At 34.4% G+C, this 25,753-nt stretch overlaps 2 protein-coding genes and 1 long non-coding RNA gene across 4 annotated transcripts; all 3 read left to right on the top strand.

Moving 5' to 3' along the window:
* The first annotated feature begins 678 nt into the window (after window positions 1–678).
* On the top strand, window positions 679–25,548 carry LOC105189933 (thyrotropin-releasing hormone-degrading ectoenzyme-like). The gene is made up of 12 exons (XM_025306965.1): window positions 679–723; window positions 869–1,421; window positions 2,725–3,171; window positions 4,638–4,821; window positions 6,320–6,482; window positions 6,614–6,695; window positions 7,013–7,356; window positions 8,018–8,298; window positions 8,611–8,801; window positions 8,944–9,246; window positions 9,337–9,415; window positions 25,307–25,548. Exons 2-12 carry the CDS (start codon window positions 877–879, stop codon window positions 25,427–25,429), a joined length of 2,742 nt encoding a protein of 913 aa, XP_025162750.1. The 5' UTR covers window positions 679–723; window positions 869–876; the 3' UTR covers window positions 25,430–25,548.
* Window positions 17,189–19,301, top strand: LOC112590466 (uncharacterized). Its single transcript, XR_003114222.1, has 3 exons — window positions 17,189–17,239; window positions 17,789–17,937; window positions 19,233–19,301. It is a non-coding gene; the product is annotated as an uncharacterized LOC112590466 (long non-coding RNA).
* On the top strand, window positions 19,635–24,500 carry LOC105189932 (glutamyl aminopeptidase-like). 2 transcript variants are annotated; one of them, XM_025306970.1, is made up of 7 exons: window positions 19,635–19,675; window positions 21,142–21,325; window positions 22,078–22,177; window positions 22,316–22,397; window positions 22,721–23,064; window positions 23,741–24,021; window positions 24,335–24,500. In XM_025306970.1, exons 1-6 carry the CDS (start codon window positions 19,647–19,649, stop codon window positions 23,944–23,946), a joined length of 945 nt encoding a protein of 314 aa, XP_025162755.1. In that variant the 5' UTR covers window positions 19,635–19,646; the 3' UTR covers window positions 23,947–24,021; window positions 24,335–24,500. The 2 variants fall into 2 exon arrangements, with proteins under 2 accessions (XP_025162755.1, XP_025162754.1); XM_025306969.1 differs by having other exon boundaries at window positions 22,000–22,177.
* Window positions 25,549–25,753: the final 205 nt, after the last annotated feature.

Raw genomic sequence — 25,753 nt, 5'->3', positions numbered from 1 at the left:
TATAAAATGGTTTCAAAGTGGGTTTCGAAGTGACCATTTTGATGTTATTGATGCAGAACATAGTGGAATGCCGAAAACTGTGAGACGCTCTGATACGATAATGTCCTAGTTGTTACAATTCAAACAAAACGACTTTCTTCACAAAATCGTAATCAGGGATGAAAAAGCATTATTGATATTATTGAGTGAAATCACAATCTTTTTACCGAAATAGAATTCGGCAGCTACCCGAAAGATGAGAGAAGTTTGTTGAAAATAATACGGATTATTTCAAAAGTTAACTATGTTTGTCTTTTTTTTTTTTGTAAATATATATTAAAATCATACTGAACAAATATCATACAAAGTTTATTCTCTTTAAAGTTTTTAAAACAATTTTTCTTGTCAATCTTTGCGATGTTTTGTCAAAGTTTACAAAATTGTTAAATTCAGTAAAATTTCCGAAGTAATATATGAAATGTGATATTTTCCATATTGTTTAATATCAGTTCAGGTTATCAGTAATAACTAAATATGCTATTACCTGGCAAAATTCTTTGTATGTAATCAATCTAGCGTCAAGCTGTTTTTCAAAACGTAACTTATTGTTGCGTGGTTTGTGTTTATATTTTTTGTGTTTAGTCAACGGACCTGTATATCAGAAGCTGTATTCATGCTATATACGGTAGTAGGCAACGAGCACTAGCAGTGGAAATATCAAATACAGAACATATATTCACATAGGTAAGAGATATTGAATTCCTTATATCCGTTGTATTAGTTTTCTTACATTAATATCAACATTAAGTAACAATATTATGGAATAATGACCTCATATAAAAACGTATCATTAACTAATATTCTGCTAACAAATAAATTCCCCATATAGGTACATATATGGCTTTGAGAAATATTTACATGAAATTCCTAATATTATTGTTAAGTTACATTTCGATATGCGCCGCTGTTATGCCAGACTACTTTGCTACCGATCATGATCAATCTTTAGACATGGACCTGCAACATTGCGATTTTTCCTCTTATAATGATTTACTGGTTTCTAACTCTCGGCCAATTCGATATAACTTAAATATCCTAATACTTGCGCTAATGAATCCGACTTGGAACGTAGTTGACTGTATAAGTGATATCACGATTATTATTGAAAATTCGATAAGAGTCATAAGTTTGCACGCCTATGAATTGAATATCAACACTCGGATAAAGATTGTAAATACCAACTCACTTGAAGGCTACAGATTAACTGGCTACCGTTATTGCAAACACTCGCAGATTTTGGATTTGCAGTTTGATAAAGTAATAGTTCCTGGGACTTATAACTTGACAATTGGCTCTACTATTCGCCGTCCTTGGGACCGTTCTTGGAACGGTGTAGTTAAATACGAATACAAGAAAAGTGGAACAAATCTTGAGAAAGCAAGGTAAGAATTTACGAGAATCTTACTGCTAACCATTGTATGTAAACATTCTTTTCTGCTGGTACAAGTGTTATGCTGCTTATACTGGTTTATTTAGTTATCATTCGTAAAAATAAAAAATAAAACCGATTAATTCAACGTTTTCTTGTAAAATATTTATCGACAAAGTATTTGTTCAGAATCCCTATGTCGATATATAAATCAATTAAAAATGATCATAATTGCGAAAACAAGCATTTACATAATTTACATTTGTATACCAGCCTTTTTTCAGTATTGACATATATATAAATTAAATTTCGTACAATTTTGTGAGATCATATGCAGACAATATTAATATTATGAGTTATGTAGAGAATATCTCATAAGTCGATACAATGAATTCGTAACATGGGAACATATGGCAGATTAAGACAAATATAAAAGTCTCATACTGTTTTGCAGTATTCGCGATAATTATCGAATTATGAATCATAAAAGTCTAATAAGTGATCGTGCGCCGAGATAATATTAGAAGAGTTGTTCGGGCTTAACGCGATTCAATCGATTCAGCTGTCGTGCGGCGAGATCTAGGAATGGCATCTCGGCATTAAAATAAGACAAGCAGCGCGGCACATTGTCCTTCTCTTCATCACCGACAACAGTTGCTGAATCGACTGGACCGCGCAATAACACGGGTAGCTGTATTCTTCTCAAATCATGCATATCTGTGTGCGTTCACTCGTCACATTTCTATAATCAATAATTCAATAATTATTGCGAATATCGCAAAACAGTATGAGGCTATATGTTTGTCTTAATTCGTTCTATATCTCCACGAATTTCTTGTAGCAAGTTGTGGAACATCCTGTATAATTCATATATATGCTTTATGTTTGCTAACTCAAATAGCCAATAGAGGCATACAGCTGATTGAGATAAAGAAAAGGATCAAATGGCATTTTGCAAAAATCGTTAAAATGGATGAAGTTATGCATGGAATAAATGGGATGAATTAGCGTGTGTCGCGGCGGTACTGGATGGCGCGCTCGGACGTTCGAATTTCTAGCGAACCACTTTGCTTAATAACAGTCGCCGTCGCGTAACTAAAGGAAAAAAGTACGTCGACAGCTATTGTTAGACTAAATGGGCTGCACTACAAACTCTAGCATTCGAGCGCGCTACTCTCTACTATCGCGACACATGCTAATATATCCGAATTTTTCTATGTATAATTTATCCATATATATGTAGAAATCTCTTTTCCACATCGTTTACGTTATAGAATGGTTAAAATATTTTATGTTTACAATATGTTCTAATATAGGTTAGTCATCATGCAACCTAACATGGCTCGGAGAGTGTTTCCATGTTGGGATGAGCCCGAATTAAAGGCAGTTTTCAACATATCTGTACTATATCCTGAGAATTTAAAAGTTTTCTCGAATGAACCTAAACTATACACTGAAAAGTTTAACTCCGAAATTAACAAGACGTATTTTAATGATACGCCTCCGATATCTCCTTCCAACGTGTTCATTGCTCTGCTTGAAGAGAACGATAATCGTACAAAGAGTGAAATATCTAACAGTGACACCATTTGGCACATGTCGCAAAAGAAGATGCTACAAGATACAACGAGTATAATTGCAGCTGCCGATTATTGCTTGACATTCTTTACGGGATTAATCGGTGTATTGCCTAAGAGGAATCACATAGTGTTCCCCAATAATACAATAAATTCAATGGGATGTTTTGGTCTTATAATATATAGGTATATATTACGTGTGTGAATTAATTCGGTCCGTTTTTTTCTTCCAAAAAAGACTTTAGTATGAAAAAACATAAAAAAGCATACTGATCAAAGTATTTGCCATTGCTTGCTATTATTTTTTCCCATCTGTCTGGCAGTTGTTGCATTCCGTGACGGAAAAACGACTCGTCTTTCGAAGCGATCCATTCATTGAGCCATTTCTCTATTTCTTCAAAATTATTGAAATGCTGGTCCGAAAGCCCGTGTACCATCGATCTGAATAAATGATAATCGGATGGAGCAATGTCTGGTGAATATGGCGGGTGACTACGGAAGTAAAACGTCCTAGCCCAGTGCTTCCAAGGTGGCCTTCAAAATCTTTCCAACATGTGGCCGAGCGTTATCGTGCTGGAAGATCACTTTGTCGTGTCTCTTTGCACATTCCGACCGCTTATTCTTCAATGCGTTGTTTAAATGGATCAGTTGTTGTTGGTAAAGTTCGGAAGTAATGGTTTGGCTCTGTTTTAATAGTTCATGATACACTACACCTTTCTGGTCCCACCATATACAGAGCACTACTTTCTTGCCGTGAATATTCCGTTTTGGTATCGATGTGGATGGTTTTCCTAGGTCGCTAATGGATTTCCTTCGTTTGGCATTATTGAAATATATCCACTTCTCGTCTCCAGTCAGAATATGATGCAAGAAACCTTTTCTTTTTTGCCTGGCAAGCAAAATTTCAGACATGGGTTTTCACCTCTCGATGTCTTTTTCTTTCAATTCGTATAGCACCCATCTTCCTTCTTTGTTAATCTATTTCATGGCTGTCAAACGCACAGAAATTATTGATCGATCAACATTCAACAATTGCGCGAGCTCATATTGCGATTGACACGGATCTTCATCGACTAGCGCCTGCAATTCCTCGTTCTCAAACTTCTTCGGCTGACCTGGACGAGATTTGTCATCGACACTGAAATCATCACTTTTGGAACGTCGAAACCATTCTCTGCATGATTTATCGGTGGGAGCACTTTCACTATAAGCTTCTACGAGCATTCGATGAGCTTCAGCGGCTGTTTTCTTCAAATAAAAACAAAATGAGAATTTCCCGGAGATGATACTTTTTTGGCTCGAATTTCGACATTTTCGAATCAGATAAACACGATGTTGTTGTTACAAACCCAAACGTTTATCAACTGAATATTATTGTCAGATATCAAAACTAAAAAATAAAGCCTTTAATAGACAGAGATTAGAAAATTACATAGTACAGCAATTGACCGCCAGATGGACCGAACTAATTCACATATCTAACAATAAAATAGATGTCACATTATTATCATGCAGTGTTTAATGGGTTTCGTTATTAGAACTTTTAAATTAACTTCATACGTTTATGTAATTTATGAAGGAGCTAAATTGTAGAAAAGCATACTGCCATTTCTGCATGTCATCACCTGATCATGTTAATTCACAATTTACAGCGAAAAAGATGTTTTATATGATAAAGATATCGATTTCCCTGGCCATAGGGATCATATCGGTGAGGTCATTTCACACCAAATGGCACGTCAGCTGTTTACAGCAGTAGTTACTCAGTCTCGATGGGCCGACCTGTGGATAGGCGAATCACTATCGAAGCTTTACAGTCATTATATCATGAACCAGGTTAATATATATAACTATCAACATTACTAGAAGGCGAGAAATTTTTGGATTTAAAGGCAAATGATCGGTGTGGAAGACATTTTTTAATTTTTCTAATCGTTTTACAATAATCATGTGCAAACCTCATTGAATATGGAATACCGCTACTGCTAATGTGGAAAGAATTAATAGAATGACAAATATTTAATTTTGTAAGCATGACAGTTATAAGGGTTATCGTCACACATTTTATGTAATTTTTATATTTCAGCCATATAACATTTGCCTGAAACCTCATAACATAACTGTTATACATAACTGTTATACATAAGTTACGGTCTCGTTATATACAGTAACTGTCCTGTAGTAATTTAGTAACATGTTATATTTATTTTAGGCATACATGTGTATACAGGGTGTCCGGAATGTGATCATTAATATTTTGTGTACTGGTAGATTGGGTGTAGCCGAGAAGAAAAGTCATGTGCCATAATGTCAAATTGGCAATAATTATCGAGTTATTAATTGAAACATGTGAGCCAATGAGCGCGTAGAGAGCGCTGGGCGGCCGCCTCTTGTCGCTTGCGCTCGCTCGCTCGTCGTTCGCGTTCGCTCGCTTCTCGTCGCGCGCGCACGCCTCTTGTCGCTTACTGTTGCCTCCATAGATATAGATAATTCCCTGCCAATCCCACCAAACACACAGCAAAACCTTCCTGGCCGTCAATCCTGGCTTGGCCACCGTTTCCGCCGGCTCACCGCGATTCGACCACGACCGTTTTCGCTTGACGTTGTCGTAAGTGATCCACTTTTCATCACCAGTGATCAACCGCTTCAGAAATGGGTCGATTTTGTTGCGATTCAACAGCGATTCGCAGATGGAAATTCGGTCCATGAGGTTTTTTTTCGTTAACTCGTGTGGCACCCATACATCGAGCTTCTTTTTGTATCCAGCCTTATTCAAATGGTTCCAAACGGTTTTTTGTGCAATCTTTAGCTCTTGGGCAATCGAAACAGTGCTTACATGACGGTCGGACTCGACAATGTCCATGATTTTATCGATATTTTCGGAATCGACGAAACCAAAATTGCGTGTGATTAGCTGTTGCAGTATCAGGACCATAAACACTATTCACATTTTCAACCGCCTGGCTTGCGTTTCCGCCTTTATCGAAGAAAAACTGTAAAATATAGCGTATTTTCTCTTTGCTAGTGTCCATCTTTGACGCGCGCTCAAATAAAACTGAGTCAACTAATCACAAAACTGTCAGTAAAGTTTTTTTAGTACGAAATCTCATCTTTCTAACGCCATCTAGTGGAACCCGATCGGACTTATACAACGCGAGATACAGATAACTAAAGCTATCTATTGGAAAAATAATGGATTTCTTTTTACTACACCTGATACAACCGTTATGTTTGCTGGAATATGGAGTACATTTGCGTTATGTTAATTTGTACACCAGCGTATATTTTAGTATCAGAAGTTTAGTATATTTTATATCAGAATGATTTATTTTAGATTTTCATCGGTTCACAATTAACAGATCTCTATGCAATCCAAATTCTTCAGTCAACATTTCAGTATGAAACTAACTGTCAGATGATAGCTCTTTCCGAATATAATGCACGAATTGCGGATGATATCGATGTCTCCCTCTGTTCTCGTTGGTATTATAATAAAGGTTAGTGTTTAACTGGAGATTTTAAAAAGATATTCATTTATCTTTGGAAGAAAATACCATACAAATTATGAAACTTAGTCCTTACTCTATGGAAATTAATAAAATTGTTTCGTTTTAATGTACTGTTTTAGGTTTTGCTCTTTTACGCATGATAGAGCGTATGATCACGTGGAATAAATTTCAATTAGCTGTCACAGAATATTTTGACAAATTGTAAGTAACACATTGTAGCATCATTATATATAATATTTCACTATAATTGCTTCTAAAAATAACTATATGTACGACAGAATTTATACTATTTCAAATCTATATGTTTATGTATTAATTAATTAATCGGGCTTAAGAGGGGCATATTAGTTATTACGTAGAATTTCGGTTTATTTATGCACTTACCATAAATGGTTCAACTGAACACGTGATTAAGTAAAAATGTGTTTTGTATTGTAAAATTTATAAATTATTAATGACATAAAACATACACACGTGCGCGCACACATATATGTAACGTTGAACTTTTCTCTTTATAGTAAGTTTCGTTCTGCCACTCCTTCTAATCTTTGGAGCATCTTACAACGTAGACTTGACAGTACGAATCAAATGGTTGGAATTAATGAAATTATGGATACGTGGTTAAGTCAAAGATACTATCCTGTTATAAATGTTTTTCACAATCGTCAAAATAATACAGTGATATTAAATATCACTGTTAGTGTCGATATGAGAAAATACACGTGGATGATACCGACAACTTATACTTCATACAATCCTTTGTCTCACATGATCAGTGATATTGTGATAGATACTTCTGAAGCTACAATTATTAAGCTGGGGCAGAATATTGATTTTGCTATATTTAATAGAGAACAAAGTGGTAAGTGTATATATAGGGTGATTCGAAACAATCAGTTGTCTTTAATATGCCATATTCTTGAGCAAATTCTAAGACTATTTTTCCTCTTGCAAAATGTTATTCGATGCTTAGTTACTGAGTTATTAAGATAAATAGTTCATCTAGTGCCAGATATAGAAAGCAGGCAAGGACGGAGCACAGTAATCGTTGGGACGCGCGTCGCCTAGGCGCTGACGTTGATTGCTCGGTGTGATGTGCTAATCGACGCATATAATAACATTCGTCCATATTATTTTCAAAACTTAAAAATTTGAACAACCGTGAGTGTAATAGCAAATATAGTATTATAAATTAGTAGGATATTAATTGTTCCGTCCCTGCCTGCCTTCTGTATATGGCTCGTAATAGACGAACTATTTATCTTAATAACTCAGTAACTAAGCATCGGATAACATTTTGCAAAAGAAATAATAGTCTTAGAATTTATTCAAGAATATGGCACATTAAAGACAACTGCTTATTTCGAATAACCTTGTATACATATCAGGTAAGTTCGTGACACTGTCAGTTTAAAGCGTAAAACAATTTCGACATAATACATTTTTTTATTTTATTTACAATAGTTTTCCGTGAATACAAATGTAAATTAATAACAATATATTGATTATTAAATTTACAACAGGATACTTTCGCGTAAATTATGATGAAAATAGTTGGAATCGAATCGCAAATATTTTGCACTCTGATAATTATAATCAAATAAATGTCCTCAATCGCGCGCAATTGATTGATGATGCATATTATTTTATGAGACAAAACTACATATCACCGCATATATTTTGGAGAATTGCAAGTTATCTAAAGCACGATGTAAGTTACATAGCCTGGTATCCCATGTTTAATATTCTATCGTTTATGTGGCCTATTTGGAATAATCCGACTACGGAAGTGAAACATATCAAGGTAGGCACGGTAAAACGAATTTCATCAGTTCATAAATTAATTAAGGGACACGTAGTCTGCAACAGTCATAAAAAAGTTTCATAATATTGAAGATGAATTATTCGGACCAAAATATAGAAAGTAATCTGTTCCTGATCATAAAAATGTACATATAAGTTGAGATATATGTCACGTATATATCACGTATTTATATATACATATAAATATCTGTTCCCGATAAACAACGCTACGTACTAAAATTAAATTATAATGCTGTTATTTTAAACTGTTGTCATTTCAATATTCATGTGGTATCAATATTCTTTAACCTAGGAAGATGTACTTCAAATATTGGACGGCTTACTTCAAAATTTGGGATACGAAGAAAAAAATGATGAGGACAATATGTATAAAACACTGAGATTATTAGGAACAAGATGGGCTTGCAAATTAGGGCATAGAAAGTGTCAAATAGCTGCTACGACAGAATTGTCCGGGCATCTCTTCAAACCTGACGATAACAAGTAAATCTTTATCCTTTACTAATCTTATCCTTTACTAACCTTTTTAAACATGTTTCTTTATTATTTGTTACGCCATATGTTTGATCGGTCACATGATCCAAACTTAAATTTCGCTAATGGTTGATATTTTCCGCACATATAGATTTTCATCATGGTGGAAGGATTGGGTATATTGTACCGGTATGAGTTTGGCCAACGAAACTATATCGGAGATGTTGTTTGAAAAATATAAAAATACCACGGATATAGATATTTTGGGATATTTGTTTTGCTCAGATGATGCACAAATTATCGTGAAGTATATGGATGTAATGTTATCTTTTATTCGTCAAAATATGCTACCGTATAACGAGCTGATTAAACTTTATCGTGTTGTTCTCAAGAAGCACATAAGGAAGGATGATGTTCTGAAATACATCGTGGAGAATAAGAACATCGAAATTTGGTAATTGTCTCTCTTATAAATAATTGTAATGTGACTGATCGTGAGAAAGTATAATGCTTGTATTAACAATTAATTCTTTTTAATTCGTAGGGGGCTAGGCACTACTTTAAACACAAAACTGTTTGGTGATATGATAATGAATGTATATTTAGGCGAACATTTCTTTAAGGTATGTATTTTTTCGTTTATTTTGCTTTGCGTTTAATATGTTTAATTAACTCACACTTCATTTTCAAATACATAACACATGTGATAATTTATTTTTCGTTAAAGTTAGAAATTATGGATAAAAATGAAGTTCAGGTGTCTTACAAAGTTGTCAAAATAACCGGTTTCAGATTGTAAATTTTGCAGCAGATAATGCCGACTTATTCAAAATAAACCTGTATGACATATCGAAATTAGAGAGAGCTCAAAAGAAGAGAATTAATAAAATGAAAGAAGTAATTTCTGAAAATCCGTATTGAATAAGAAAAGGAAGATATATAATTTCTGAACAAGCAAGTTTACAAAATGTGATGGAATTCAAATAATTAAAGTGTCCAAATTGAAGGCTATTGTAAATTGGGCAGTGAATTGAGAAGTTTCTGTTTAAAATTGTGATGTCTATATTGTATCATTGCATTTTGATAATGTATATTTAATTGTCACACTATACTTGCATTTTTATATATTTTATTTACATGGATTTAAACACACACATTGTATATTACATGACAATAATATATATTACTATATAATTATGCATATATAATTATATAAATATCTATATAATATACCATGTTTATAAAATGTTTATAATTTAACCATTACGTGTTTCACATGTACATAAATATATACACATGCACTCACGCACACGATTCATACAGAACATATACAGAAAAAAATATACACACATATATATACACACATATAAATATATATATATATAAATACACACACATATATATTTATATGTGTATATATATAATCCACTCATTTGCAAAATGTCCTGCATATATTTTTTCAAGCAAATTGCAACAATCTAGATTGTCATACGTATATTACTTTTAATTACTAATATCGTTTAGTGGATTAAATAAATCATTGCGCCATAAATTGTTAGAAATATTATATCAGAAAAATTTTATTACATTTCAAATATTTACAATAATTATTATATTATATAATATTGTATATCTATACAGATGTAAAACATATTTATATATTATACTGTATTCGTACCATTCTTTATGTATATAGTATATATTAATTAATGATGTTGGCTATAAATAAAATGTTTTCTTTTTTCAAGATCTCTTTTTAATTTAAATATAATAATAATTCTTTTAAGTTCAACTCAGCTGGACATTTCGGATGTGAATGTCAAATTAACTCCGATTTTATTTTTCAGTTAATTTGCCTCGGAGAGCAGTCCTTTCCGAGGTAGAAATAGAAAATTTTATGGCGTAGGTCGAGCTCGGAGTACTTATTTTATTGCTAGTGGGTATGTCTCTTTTGTCAGCAGCCACTATGAGCACAATTGATATTTGAGATCATATTGATCATGTAGATGAGGCACAAGTATTTTGTAAACACAAATGACGTCCATTCAAACTATATTATGGCGGCAAAAAATCTTTAAACATAAAATATAATTTAGGAACGAGTGAATTTGAAAGCACTGATTTAATTTACATGACTAGCGTGTATTATACAGAGTGTCCCATTTTAATGTCCCACCCCAAATAACTCTTCAGTATTGAAGTTTCAAGGAAAATGATCTGAATAAAAGTTGTAGGGATTTAAGTGAGCTACCTTATGATGACTTTGATTTTGACCTTGACCTCTATTTTCAAGTGTTATTTGGAGGTCAATTTGCGTTTTTTAAATAGGAACCCTTATTTCTTATTACACCGTTTTTTCTACTAGTTAATTTGAACAACTTTTGTCTAAAACATTTGTCTAATATTTGTCTAATATTTTTTGAGATATTTGAGGAAAACTTGATTACTTTTTCAATATTTAACTTACAATATCTCGCTAACTATTTGTCGGAAGAAAAAGTGGTACTAGACTTTTCTGCTCTATTTAACCTCAAGAATATATTGTTATAATAGCGCCCTTATGTTTACAAAAGTTATCAACAGGCGAGACAGAGCGAAAGAGAGAGCGGGATCCCGGACGGCGGACTCTGTACGGAGTTAGCTGTCGGGGAGTCCAGGCCGGCGGCCTTTCGTGGGGTCGGTTGGCCGTTAGGGGCTGAAGCGGAGCGCAATGGTATTGTGCAACCTGCTTTTGGCAATGTACCGATTCCCTCGGGCGACGCCTCTCCGTTGGGGGAGCGGGAGTGGGCTGGCGAACGTACTTTTGTGCAGGCTGAACCGGTCAGTCGTGGACTGATGGTGACGGTTTGGCCAGTGGGCATGGATCTGTCTGCCCTCCTGGACTCTGTCCTCCTGGGGAGATGGGACTGCGAGGGGGGGGGGGTCGGTGCGGAAGTCGAAAGTAGGAAACTGTGGGGCTCTTTTGCGTGGGGTTGGAGAGGGGAGGTTAGCCTCTCTCCAGTGGGGACACGCGCGATGAGCTAAATCCCTTGTGAGTAATCGCAGGAAAGAGAAGCGGAGTAACCTGATGAAGGGCAGGTCCCGTTTCCCATAACCCCCTATCTCCAATACGAAGGGAGGTGAGGGGGGAGGAAAGAATTCGAGTGCCGCCCTACCTCTCAAAGTCATACCATCCCTGTTTGGATGGATGACACTGGTGAACAAGCCATGGAAGCATGGTAGCAGGAAGAGAGACCTCCGGGTCCAGAAGTCGAGAGCGTTCGGGAAGGAATACAGGAGTAGTTCCCCAGTCGTTCTCTCATCAGCTTTCGACTGATAGACTTATCTGACAGGCACTTCGATGGAGTTTTAGCCGGTAGGAGTCCGGCATAACCTTAGAGCTCCCTTCAGGACCAAAGGTGTCCATGATGGATTTCCTCACCGTTAACAAAAAAAAAAGAGCGAAAGAGACAGAGAGAGGGAGAGAGAGAGAGAGAGAGAGAGAGAAAGAGAGAGAGAGCGAGAGCGAGAGCGAGATAGAGCATCCGTTCCGCCGATCGACAACAACGATCCGCGGAAGGATTACCGTACCGTCGGAATAGGCGAGGAACGGGGAGAGAGGAACCCCTTCTAAAACAACGAAAAGACGAGGAAGCCGAAAGAAAGGGTAGATTCGTTTTTGGTTTGTTACGAAAAAGAGTTAAGATTCGTTGTTAGACTGACAACGAAAAGATTCGTTTTCGTGGCAGGAGGAGCAGACTTCGTTTTGTCTCCTCCAAAAGCGACAGATTAGTTTTGTGTTCCGCTCTCGTTAGAGAAAGCGTTCTCGTACCGCTCACGAAATTCGTGGATTCCGATCTCTATTGAGAAATAGCGGGGTGCGTCGTGCAGTGCCGTGCAGTGCATTGCGATACCGAGTGAAGTGAGACCGGAGGAAGGACAACCGCTGACCTCACGACCGGATCGACCTGCCCGACGACCATCAAGGATCACGCCGCCGGGAGGTTCCCGACTGTGTAAGAGCGTTCACCTGCTATATTGTTTCGGTGTGCCGTTTGCGTCTATCGTCGGACGTTTGCGTTTTGTAACAAAGAGCGGTTTCGATCTCGCGAGTACGCGCGGGAGGGAAAATTTATATCGTCCCGTGGGGCATCAGAGCGTGCCGATTCCCGAATGAATAAATTGAGATCTCGATAATAAGAACGCCGCTTGTTTCTTTCTTCGCGTGATCCCAATCGATTCCCGATCGAACCCATCCCGTCTCCCGACTTAAAATCCCGAGGGACTACGCGTCGCGGTCATGCCGAATTCGCGGTTATCGTTGGTGAGTGGTGCGGCTATCCGCACCTGGCGCCCAACATAGCGTTTCGTTTTGGTGTGCGCGAAAGGCCGTGGACGCGTGGACCGACGGCAATTTGCCGGCGCTAAGAAATTAGCGTCGCAGACTAAAATATAAATTATATATTTTTTAGTAATTATTTTTATACAAGGTATCTGACGATAAGATTAATATCCGTCATGCACAAAAATCCAATTATTTTTCATGTTATTAGTTACTTCTGCATTACGTAGCAAAATTTCATATTTAATGAGGATTGTACATGATCGACAAGCGATTGGAAGAATTAAAAAATGTTTACGATGCCGATCATTTGCCTTCAAATTCAAAAGTGTCACGCTCTCTGGTAAAGCTGACTGATATACAGGGTGTTCAATTTTAAAGTTTATAGTATTTCGCAAAGCGATGATTTGATTGAAGAATGTTCCAAACAAAAGTTGTAGGGTTCAGAAAGTAACATCTGACGGTGACCTTGGCTTAACCTTAGATTGTCGTTTGAAGGTCACGTAAAGATCAACTTTAAAATCCTAAGTGGAACTCCCCATTTTTATTGCATATTCTTGTAGCTCTTGTCGAGAAGTTTTCAAAACACTACTTTCTTTGTCTTTTGCATAAGCCATTCCCAAGATATGAAGATTCAAAGTTGACATACCGCCGGCATTTGCATTATCCGATGTACACCACGGGGAGGTTGCTCGGTTGGATTTGTACATAGTTTACTTTCCTTCGGGAATCATTTCGATGGCACTTCCTCATCGAAGAATAGGTCGGGATGGTCCAGTTTGGTGGCTAACAAGATCATCCGACCTTACTCCATCGGATTTTTATCTGTGGGAATTTTTGAAAGACGCAGTGTTCCGTCAACTGCCAACGATGCGGCAAGATATGATGGATCACATCAGAAATGCGTGCCGAGCGATTTCAGCAAACGTTCTTCTGAAACTCGTCGAAAATTTCGAAAACGGAGTTCAAGTGTGACGAGTTGTCGATGGCGGTGTTTTCGAACATCTATAATGAATGAGCCCCCGCCCCACACACAGACAAAATCGATCCTTTTTATGATGTACATTATGATGTACAAATCCGATCGAGCAACCTCTTCGCGATGTACATCGGGTAATGCAAATGCTGACGGTATATCAACTTTGAAGCTTCATATCTTACGGGAATAGCTTACACAAAAGACAAAAGTAGGTAATGTTTTGGAAACATCTCGACATAGGCTACAAGAATATGCAATAAAAAATGGGGGTCCCATTTAGGATTTTAAAGTTGACTTTTATGTGACCTTCAAACGACAATTCAAAGTCAAGCCAAAATTACCGTCAGATGTCTCCCTCTAAACCCTACAACTTTTGTTTGAAACATTTTCCAATAAAATCATCGGTTTGCGAAATATAGCACTGTAAACTTTAAAATTGGACACCTTGTATATTAACCTTGTCTATGATATAATGACTATAAAGCTTCGATAGTGATTTGCCTAACCACAGGTCGACCCACTGAGACTGGGTAGTCACTGCTGTAAACGGGTGACGTGCCATTTGATCCGAATTACTTCGCTGATGTAAACCAGCTGATGTAACCAACTTGGCCAGAGAAATCGGAATGTTTATCATAGAGAATATATTTTTTGCTATGAATTACAAATTAATATAATACCGAAATGAGAATATGCTTCCTTACAATTTCTCTCTTTTATAAACTAATAAGGGTATAAAGTTAATTTAAAAGTTCTAAAATCATAAAACCCATTAAGCACAGAATAATTATATAACATATATATAGTTATATATAACATATAACATGACATCAATTTTATCGTCTCCCTCTCACAATATATAATAGTACACTTATTCAGAATTGAAATTCCTTTTTATTTAACTTAACAATATATTAATGTATAGTAAATAAATGTTAGTATAATCTAGTATTTTATTCATTCATTGTGCTTCCGTTGTTTTATTCCTTCTGTTTGTGATATCGTGAGCCATTCGTTTTCTTCATTCCTTTCTTTTCTGTTTGTCGAGTTTCGAGGTATTTCATTTAAATTCCGTTTTTATGTCGTTTTAATTTTATCGCTACATAATCTATAATGAATAAAAATTAGATTTGTATGATATTTTATTATTAGTTTGAATTTAATCGTAATTTAGTTGTAGTTATTTAATTATACATCACAAAATTCGATTATCAGTGTATCACATTTTAAAATAATTTGCTTTCTTTTCCGACAAGTTGTTTTTACTTTCTGAACATGACTATGAACCCTAGAAATTTGAAACTATTGAAAATAGCTTTCGATCAACAACAATATGATATAGAATCTGCTATATCTGAAAATGAAAAAGATTTTAGTCTACAATTAGAAACCTTAATAAAGGACGCAATTGACGAATCTCTGTTTGTAGAAATTCATGAAGAACTACACTTTGAGGACGCAAATTTCATGTCACATCCATTTGCAATCGAGGACAAAGATCCTAAAGATATGTTAAACATGAAAACAAATTTAGATTCGAGCCTTTCCGAAGATAAAGACATCACTATGACATCACTATAAACAAAAAGCTATAAATTATTGAAAGTCGGGACTGAAACACAAATTAAAATTTGAGTCAGTTCAGACAAAATTTAGACGTTTAAAATCAAAGCGACAGTTATATCGTTGAGAAATACAAGTTTCGAATGATGGAACTCGATTTGAAAAATTAAGGAAAATTTCTCAATACGTATTGGATCGATTCAAAGAAGCTGTGAATAAGTCAGTAACAGTTCATGATTTGGATCTTCGTAGATGGGCTTCAAAAGCTCGAGATGAAATTTCCTTATCGACAAAGTTATTCAAAGCTTCTAATAAAGGGGTTTACAGGTTTAAACAAAAACATGGAATCGTTTCCAGAAAAATAAACAAATTTATCACGCAGAAGTCAATAATTGAGAAAGATCACATAGCATTTTATAAATATAAATAGCGTCCTTCCAAAACTATATTATGGCGGTAAAAAATTTTTTTAAATTCAAAATATTATTTAAGACCAAGTAAATGTGAAAGCACTGATTTAATTTACATACCTAGTATATCTTAAATATACAAATGAGATCGATGAGTGTATTAGACATACAAAAGAGATCGATTTTTACATTCAATCAGTTATAATTCTGTTATAAATTAAAATTATTTCCTATTATTTTGGGATTTTGAAGTATCAGTTTTACCCTTTCAAACGCCCCATAACTTTTCTCTACTCACGAAATAAACTCATAAAACAGTAATTTGTACCATGTCTTCTCAGAAGAAGTATATTAAGCACTGTATTTTCTGTGCTCTGGTTAAAAAAAATTGCTACTGAAGCCGCCAAAATGATTTGTTTCGGTTTAGATGAAGATGCTGTAATCCACAAAATTTATAAAATGGTTTCAAAGTGGGTTTCGAAGTGACCATTTTGATGTTATTGATGCAGAACGTAGTGGAATGTCGAAAACTGTGAGACGCTCTGATATGATAATGACCTAGTTGTTACAATTCAAACAAAACGACTTTCTTCACAAAATCGTAATCAGGGATGAAAAAGCATTATTGATATTATTGAGTGAAATCACAATCTTTTTACCGAAATAGAATTCGGCAGCTGCCCGAAAGATGAGAGAAGTTTGTTGAAAATAATACGGATTATTTCAAAAGTTAACTATGTTTGTCTTTTTTTTTTGTAAATATACATTAAAATCATACTGAACAAATATCATACAAAGTTTATTCTCTTTAAAGTTTTTAAAACAATTTTTCTTGTCAATCTTTGCGATGTTTTGTCAAAGTTTACAAAATTGTTAAATTCAGTAAAATTTCCGAAGTAATATATGAAATGTGATATTTTCCATATTGTTTAATATCAGTTCAGGTTATCAATAATAACTAAATATGCTATTACCTGGCAAAATTCTTTATATGTAATCAATCTAGCGTCAAGGTGTTTTTCAAAACGTAACTTATTGTTGCGTGGTTTGTGTTTATATTTTTTGTGTTTAGTAAACGGACCTCTATATCAGAAGCTGTATTCATGCTACATACGGTAGTAGGCAACGAGCACTAGAAGTGGAAATATCAAATACAGAACATATATTCACATAGGTAAGAGATATTGAATTCCTTATATCCGTTGTATTAGTTTTCTTACATTAATATCAACATTAAGTAACAATATTATGGAATAATGACCTCATATAAAAACGTATCATTAACTAATATTCTGCTAACAAATAAATCCCCCATATAGGTACATATATGGCTTTGAGAAATATTTACATGAAATTCCTAATATTATTGTTAAGTTACATTTCGATATGCGCCGCTGTTATGCCAGACTACTTTGCTACCGATCATGATCAATCTTTAGACATGGACCTGCAACATTGCGATGTTTCCTCTTATAATGATTTACTGGTTTCTAACTCTCGGCCAATTCGATATAACTTAAATATCCTAATACTTGCGCTAATGAATCCGACATGGAACGTAGTTGACTGTATAAGTGATATCACGATTATTATTGAAAATTCGATAAGAGTCATAAGTTTGCACGCCTATGAATTGAATATCAACACTCGGATAAAGATTGTAAATACCAACTCACTTGAAGGCTACAGATTAACTGGCTACCGTTATTGCAAACACTCGCAGATTTTGGATTTGCAGTTTGATAAAGTAATAGTTCCTGGGACTTATAACTTGACAATTGGCTCTACTATTCGCCGTCCTTGGGACCGTTCTTGGAACGGTGTAGTTAAATACGAATACAAGAAAAGTGGAACAAATCTTGAGAAAGCAAGGTAAGAATTTACGAGAATCATACAGCTAACCATTGTATGTAAACATTCTTTTCTGCTGGTACAAGTGTTATGCTGGTTATACTGGTTTATTTAGTTATCATTCGTAAAAATAAAAAATAAAACCGATTAATTCAACGTTTTCTTGTAAAATATTTATCGACAAAGTATTTGTTCAGAATCCCTATGTCGATATATAAATCAATTAAAAATGATCATAATTGCGAAAACAAGCATTTACATAATTTACATTTGTATACCAGCCTTTTTTCAGTATTGACATATATATAAATTAAATTTCGTACAATTTTGTGAGATCATATGCAGACAATATTAATATTATGAGTTATGTAGAGAATATCTCATAAGTCGATACAATGAATTCGTAACATGGGAACATATGGCAGATTAAGACAAATATAAAAGTCTCATACTGTTTTGCAGTATTCGCGATAATTATCGAGTTATGAATCATAAAAGTCTAATAAGTGATCGTGCGCCGAGATAATATTAAAGAGTTGTTCGGGCTTAACGCGATTCAATCGATTCAGCTGTCGTGCGGCGAGATCTAGGAATGGCATCTCGCCATTAAAATAAGACAAGCAGCGCGGCACATTGTCCTTCTCTTCATCACCGACAACAGTTGCTGAATCGACTGGACCGCGCAATAACACGGGTAGCTGTATTCTTCTCAAATCATGCATATCTGTGTGCGTTCACTCGTCACATTTCTATAATTAATAATCAATAATTATTGCGAATATCGCAAAACGGTATGAGGTATATGTTTATCTTAATTCGTTCTATATCTCCATGAATTTCTTGTAGCAAGTTATGGAACATCCTGTATAATTCATATATGTGCATTATGTTTGCTAACTCAAATAGCCAATAGAGGCATACAGCTGATTGAGATAAAGAAAAGGATCAAATGCATTTTGCAAAAATCGTTAAAATGGATGGAGTTATGCATGGAATAAATGGGATGAATTAGCGTGTGTCGCGGCGGTACTGGATGGCGCGCTCGGACGTTCGAAGTTTCTAGCGAACCACTTTGCTTAAAACAGTTGCCATCGCGTAACTAAAGGAAAAAAGTACGTCGACAGCTATTGTTAGACTAAATGGGCTGCACTACAAGCTCTATCATTCGAGCGCGCTACTCTCTACTATCGCGACACATGCTAATTATCCGATTTTTCTATATATAATTTATCCATATATGTAGAAAACTCTTTTCCACATCTTTATGTTATAGAATGGTTAAAATATTTTATGTTTACAATATGTTCTAACGATAGGTTAGTCATCATGCAACCTAACATGGCTCGGAGAGTGTTTCCATGTTGGGATGAGCCCGAATTAAAGGCATTTTCAACATATCTACAGTATATCCTAAGCATTTAAAGTTTTCTCGAATGTACCTAAATATTCACGAAAAGTTTGACTTCGAACTTTAACAAGACGTATTTTAAGTGATACGCCTTCCGATATCTCCTTCCAATGTGTTCATTGCTCTGCTTGAAGACAACGATAATCATACAAAGAGTGAAATATCTAAGAGTGACACCATTTGGCACATGTCGCAAAAGAAGATGCTACAAGATGCAACGAGTATAATTGCACTGTCGATCGTTACTTACATTCTTTACGGGATTAACGGATGTATTGCCTAAGAGGATCACATAGTGTTCCCCAATAATACAATAAATTCAATGGGATGTTTTGGTCTTATAATATATAGGTATATATTAGACATGTGAATTAATTCGGTTCGTTTTTTCTTCCAAAAAAGACTTTAGTATAAAAAACATAAAAAAGTATACTAATCAAAGTATTTGCCATCGCTTGCTATTATTTTTTCCCATCTGTCTGGCAGTTGTTGTATTCTGTGATGGAAAAACGACTCGTCCTTCGAAGCGATCCATTCATTGAGCCATTTCTCTATTTCTTCATAATTGTTGAAGTGCTGGTCCGAAAGTCCGTGTGCCATCGATCTGAATAAGTGATAATCGGATAGAGCAATGTCTGATGAATACGGCAGGTGAGGGTAAAACGTCTCAGCCAAGTGCTTCCAATGGTGGCCTTCACAATCTTTCCAACATGTGGCCGAGCGTTATCGTGCTGGAAGATCACTTTGTCGTGTCTCTTTGCATATTCCGGCCGCTTATTCTTCAATGCGTTGTTTAAATGGATCAGTTGTTGTTGGTAAAGTTCGGCAGTAATGGTTTGGCTCTGTTTTAATAGTTCATGATACAGTATGTAGGTGTAGACCTTTTGGCCTCACCATATACAGGCATTACTTTCTTGCCGTGAATATTCCGCTTGGGTATCGATGTGGATGGTTTTCCATGGGTCGCTAATGGATTTCCTCCGTTTGGGATTATCGAAATATATCCACTTTCTTCTCTAGTCACAATATGATGCAAGAAACCTTTTCTTTTTTGCCTGGCAAGCAAAATTTCAGACATGGCTTTTCACCTCTCGATGTCTTTTTCTTTCAGTTCGTATGGCACCCATCTTCCTTCTTTGTTAATCTTTTTCATGGCTGCCAAACGCACAGAAATTGTTGATCGATCAATATTCAACAATTGCGCGAGCTCATATTGCGATTGACACGGATCTTCATCGATTAGCGCCGGCACTTCCTCGTTCTCAAACTTCTTCGGCTGACCTGGACGAGATTTGTCATCGACACTGAAATCATCACTTTTGAAACGTCGAAACCATTCTCTGCATGATTTATCGGTGAGAGCACTTTCACCATAAGCTTCTACGAGCATTCGATGAATTAAAGCGGCTGTTTTCTTCAAATGAAAACAGAAAATGAGAACTTCCCGGAGATGATGCTTTTTTGGCTCGAATTTCGACATTTTCGAATTAGATAAACACGATGTTATTATTACAAACCCAAACGTTTATCAACTGAATATTATTGCCAGATATCAAAACTAAAGAATAAAGCCTTTTGCAGACATTATAGGTTAGAAAATTACATAGTACAGCAATTGACCGCCAGATAGACCGAATTAATTCACACACCTAATAATAAAATAGATGTTATTATCATGCAGTGTTTAATTCGTTATTAGAACTTTTAAATTAACTTATACGTTAGTGTAATTTATGAAAGAGCTAAATTGTAGAAAAGCATACTGCCATTTCTATTATACATGTCATCACCTGATCATATGAATTCACAATTTATAGTGAAAAGGATGTTCCATATGATAAAGATATCGATTTCCCTGGCCGCAAGGCTCATATCGGCGAAGTCATTTCGCACCAAATGGCACGTCAGCCGTTTACAGCAGTGGTTACTCAGTCTCGGTGGGCCGACCTGTGGATAGGCGAAACACTATCGAAGCTTTACAGTCATTATATCATGAACGAGGTTAATATATATCTATCAGCATTATTAGAGGGCGAGATACTTTTGAATTTAAAGGCAAATGATCGGTATTGAAGACATTTCTTAATTTTTCTAATCGTTTTTCAATCATGTACAAACCTCATTGTATATGGAATACCGCTACTGCTAATGTGGAAAGAATTAATAGCACAACAAATATTTAATTTTGTAAGCATGACAGGTGTAAGGGTTTTCGTCATATATTTTGTATAATTTTTATATTTCAGCCATATAACTTTTGCTTGAAACCTCATAACATAACTGTTATATATAACTGTTATATATAAGTTACGGTCTCGTTATATACAATAACTATCCTGTAATATTTTAGTAACATGTTATTTGTATGTTACATAACTGCAATTTTATATGAGTGGATAATTACATCTAATGTACATGTATTATAACTTATTTATTTACTAATATGAGTGTATGTATGTGTAACTTATACTTTTGTAATTTGTTTGCAATTTACTTATTATATTATATAATGTTCAAATTATATAATACGTTAACTTATATAATATAACGTCAAAATTATATTCGTTATATTACAATAATATAACCGTTATATTTATGTTTGCTGGAGTACATTTGCATAATGTTAATTTGTGCACTAGCGTATATTTTAGTTATATCAGAATGATTTATTCTAGATTTTCATCGGTTCACTTAGTTTATCGGTTCAATTAGTGGATCTCTATGCAATCCAAATTCTTCAATTAACATTTCAGTATGAAATTAACTGTCAGATGAGAGCTCTTTCCGAATATGATGTACGAGTCGCGGATGAAATCGATGTTGGCCTCTGTTCTCGTTGGTATTATAATAAAGGTTAGTGTTTAACTGGAGATTTAAAAAAAAATATTCATTTATCGTTGGAAGAAAATACCATATAAATTATGAGACTTGGTCCTTACTCTATGTAAACCAAATAAACTTGTTATATACATCGTTCTGTTTTATTTACAGGTCTCGCTCTTTTACGTATGATAGAGTATATAATCACACGAGATAAGTTTCAACTAGCTGTCAAAAAATATTTGGGCGAATTGTAAGTAACACTTTGTAGTATCATTATATAATACGTACTTCGCTATTAGGTGTTGCCTGTGAAAGATAACTATATGTACGAGAGAATTTATACTATTTCAAATCTATGTGTTTATGTATTAATTAATTAATCGGGCTTAAGAGAGGCATATTATTTATTACGTAGAATTTTGATATATTTATGCATTTACGTTAAAAAGCTAAACTGAACACGTGGTTAAGTAAAAATGTGTTTCGTATTGTAAAATTCATAAATTATTAATAACATAAACATATACACGTGCACGCACACATACACGCAACGTTGAACTTTTCTCTTTATAGTAAGTTTCGTTCTGCCACTCCTGATAATCTCTGGATCACTTTACAACATATACTTGATGACAGAACCAATAAAATTGTTAGAATTAGTGAAATTATGGATACGTGGTTAAGTCAAAGATATTATCCTGTTATAAATGTTTTTCACAATCTTCAAAATAATACAGTCAGATTAAATATCACTGGTAGTGTCGACATGAGAAAATCCACGTGGATGATACCGACAACTTATACTTTATACAATCCTTTGCCTTACATGATCAGTGATATTATGATAACTTCTGAAATTACAACTATTAAACTGAAGCAGAATATTAATTTTGTCTTATTTAATAAAGAACAAAATGGTAAGTGTATGTACAGGGTGATTCGAAACAATCAGTTGTCCTTAATATGCCATATTCTTGAGCAAATTCTAAGACTATTCTTCTTCTTGCAAAATGTTATTCGATGATTAGTTACTGAGTTAAGATAAATAGTTCGTCTAGTGTCGGGTATAGAAAGCAGACAGGGACGGAACAAGTAACCGTTGAGGCGCGTGCCGCCTAGGCGCTGATGTTGGTCGCTCGGTGCGATGTACTAATCGACGCATGTAATAACATTCATCCGTATTATTTTCAAAACTTAAAAATTTGAACAACCGTGAGTGTAATAGCAAATATAGTATTATAAATTAGCAGGATATTAATTGTTCTGTCCCTGCCTGCCTTCTGTACCCGGCTCATAATAGACGAACTATTTGTCTTAATAACTCAGTAACTGAGCATCGGATAACATTTTGCAAGAGAAATAATCTTAATCAAGAGAAATAGTCTTAGAATTTACTCAAGAATATGACATATTAAAGACAACTGCTTGTTTCGGATCACCCTGTATACATATGAGGTAAGTTCATGACACTGTCACGAACTTTAAAGAGTAAAACAATTTCAACATAATACATTTTTTATTTTATATACAATAGTTTTTCGTGAATACAAATTTAAATTAATAACAATATAATGATTATTTAATTTACCACAGGATACTTTCGCGTGAATTATGATGAAAATAGTTGGAATCGAATTGCAAATGTTTTGCACTCTGATAATTATAATCAAATAAATGTCCTCAATCGCGCGCAATTGATTGATGATGCATATTATTTTATGACACAAAACTACATATCACCGCTTATATTTTGGAGAATTGCAAGTTATCTAAAGCATGATGTAAATTACATAGTCTGATATCCCATGTTTAATATTCTATCGTTTATGTGGCCTATTTGGAATAATCCGGCTACGGGAGTGAAACATATCAAGGTAGGCACGGTAAACCGAATTTCATCAGTTCATAAGTTAATTAAGGGACACGTAGTCTGCAACAGTCATAAAAAAAATTTCATAATATTGAAGATGAATTATTCGGACCAAAATATAGAAAGTAATCTGTTCCTGATCATAAAAATGTACATATAAGTTCAGATATATGTCACGCATGTATCATGTATTTATATATGCATATAAATATCTGTTCCCGATAAACAACGCTACGTACTAAAATTAAATTATAATGCTGTTATTTCAAACTGTTGTCACTTCAATATTCATGTGGTATCAATATTCTTTAACCTAGGAAGAAGTACGTCAAATACTGGACGGCTTACTTCAAAGTTTGGGATATGAAGAAAAAAATGATGAGGACAATATGTATAAAACACTGAGATTATTAGGAACAAGATGGGCTTGTAAATTAGGGCATAGAAAGTGTCAAATAGCTGCTACGACACAATTGTCTGGGGATCTCTTCAAACCTGATGATAACAAGTAAATCTTTATCCTTTCTAATCTAATCCTTTACTAATTTTTTTAAACATGTTTCTTTATTACTTGTTACGCCATATGTTTGATCGGTCACATGATTCAAACTTAAACTTCGCTAATGGTTGATATTTTTCGCACATATAGATTTTCACCATGGTGGAAGGATTGGATATATTGTGCCGGTATGAGTTTGGCCAACGAAACTATATCGCAGATGTTGTTTGAAAAATATAAAAATACCACGGATATAGATATTTTGAGATACTTATTTTGTTCAGATGATGCACAAATTATCGTGAAGTATACGGATATAATGTTATCTTTCATGCGTAAAAATATGCTACCATATAACGAGCTGATTAAACTTTATCGTATTGTTCTAAAGAAGCATGTACGGAAGGATGATGTTCTGAAATACATCGTAGAAAATAAAAACATAGAAATTTGGTAATTGTCTCTCCTATAAATAATTGTAGTGTGACTGATCGTGAGGAAGTATAGTGCTTCTATTAACAATTAATTCTTTTTAATTTATAGGAGGCTAGGCACTATTTTAAACACAAAATTGTTTGGTGATATGATAATGAATGTATATTTAGACGAACATTTTTCTAAAGTATATATTCTTTCGTTTATTTTGCTTTGCGTTTAATATGTTTATTAACTCACATTTCATTTTCAAACACATAATACATGTGATAATTTATTTTTCGTTAAAGTTAGAAATTATGGATAAAAATGCAGTTGAGGTGTCTTATGAAGTTGTCAAAATAACCTGTTTCAGATTATAGAATTTGCAGTAGATAATGCCAACTTATTCGAAATAAATGTGTATGACATATCCAAATTAAAAACAGCTCAAAAGGAGAGAATTAATAAAATGAAGGAAATAATTTATTCGTTCTGAATAAGAAAAGGAAGATATATAATTTCTGAACAAGCGAGTTTACAAAATATGATGGAATTCAAATAATTAAAGTGGCCAAACTGAAAGCTATTGAAAATGGGGAGTGAATTGAGATGTCTGTGTTTAAAATTGTGATGTCTATTTTTTATCATTGTATTTTGATTATGTATATTTTATTATCACATTATTCTTACATTTCTATATATTTTATTTATTTACATGCATATAGACATACACATTGTATAGTACATTATAATAATGTATATTACTATATAATTATGCATATATAATTATCTAAATGTCTATGTAATATACCATGTAAAA

The sequence above is a fragment of the Harpegnathos saltator genome, unplaced genomic scaffold, assembly GCF_003227715.2.
Source record: "Harpegnathos saltator strain DR-91 unplaced genomic scaffold, Hsal_v8.6 scaffold82, whole genome shotgun sequence".
In the NCBI taxonomy this organism is placed as follows: Eukaryota; Metazoa; Arthropoda; class Insecta; order Hymenoptera; family Formicidae; genus Harpegnathos; species Harpegnathos saltator.
This window is presented reverse-complemented; position numbering and strand designations above follow the sequence as displayed.

Bases quoted from the DNA above. Each gene is read 5' to 3' on its own strand.
- LOC105189932 (XM_025306969.1), top strand. From the start codon at position 19,647: ATGGGATGTTTTGGTCTTATAATATATAG. The intron at 22,178-22,315 runs GTTAGTGTTTAA...TTTTATTTACAG, and splicing joins TCGTTGGTATTATAATAAAG to GTCTCGCTCTTTTACGTATG. The intron at 22,398-22,720 runs GTAAGTAACACT...TTCTCTTTATAG, and splicing joins AAAAAATATTTGGGCGAATT to TAAGTTTCGTTCTGCCACTC.
- LOC105189933 (XM_025306965.1), top strand. From the start codon at position 877: ATGGCTTTGAGAAATATTTACATGAAATTCCTAATATTATTGTTAAGT. The intron at 1,422-2,724 runs GTAAGAATTTAC...GTTCTAATATAG, and splicing joins ACAAATCTTGAGAAAGCAAG to GTTAGTCATCATGCAACCTA. The intron at 6,483-6,613 runs GTTAGTGTTTAA...GTACTGTTTTAG, and splicing joins TCGTTGGTATTATAATAAAG to GTTTTGCTCTTTTACGCATG.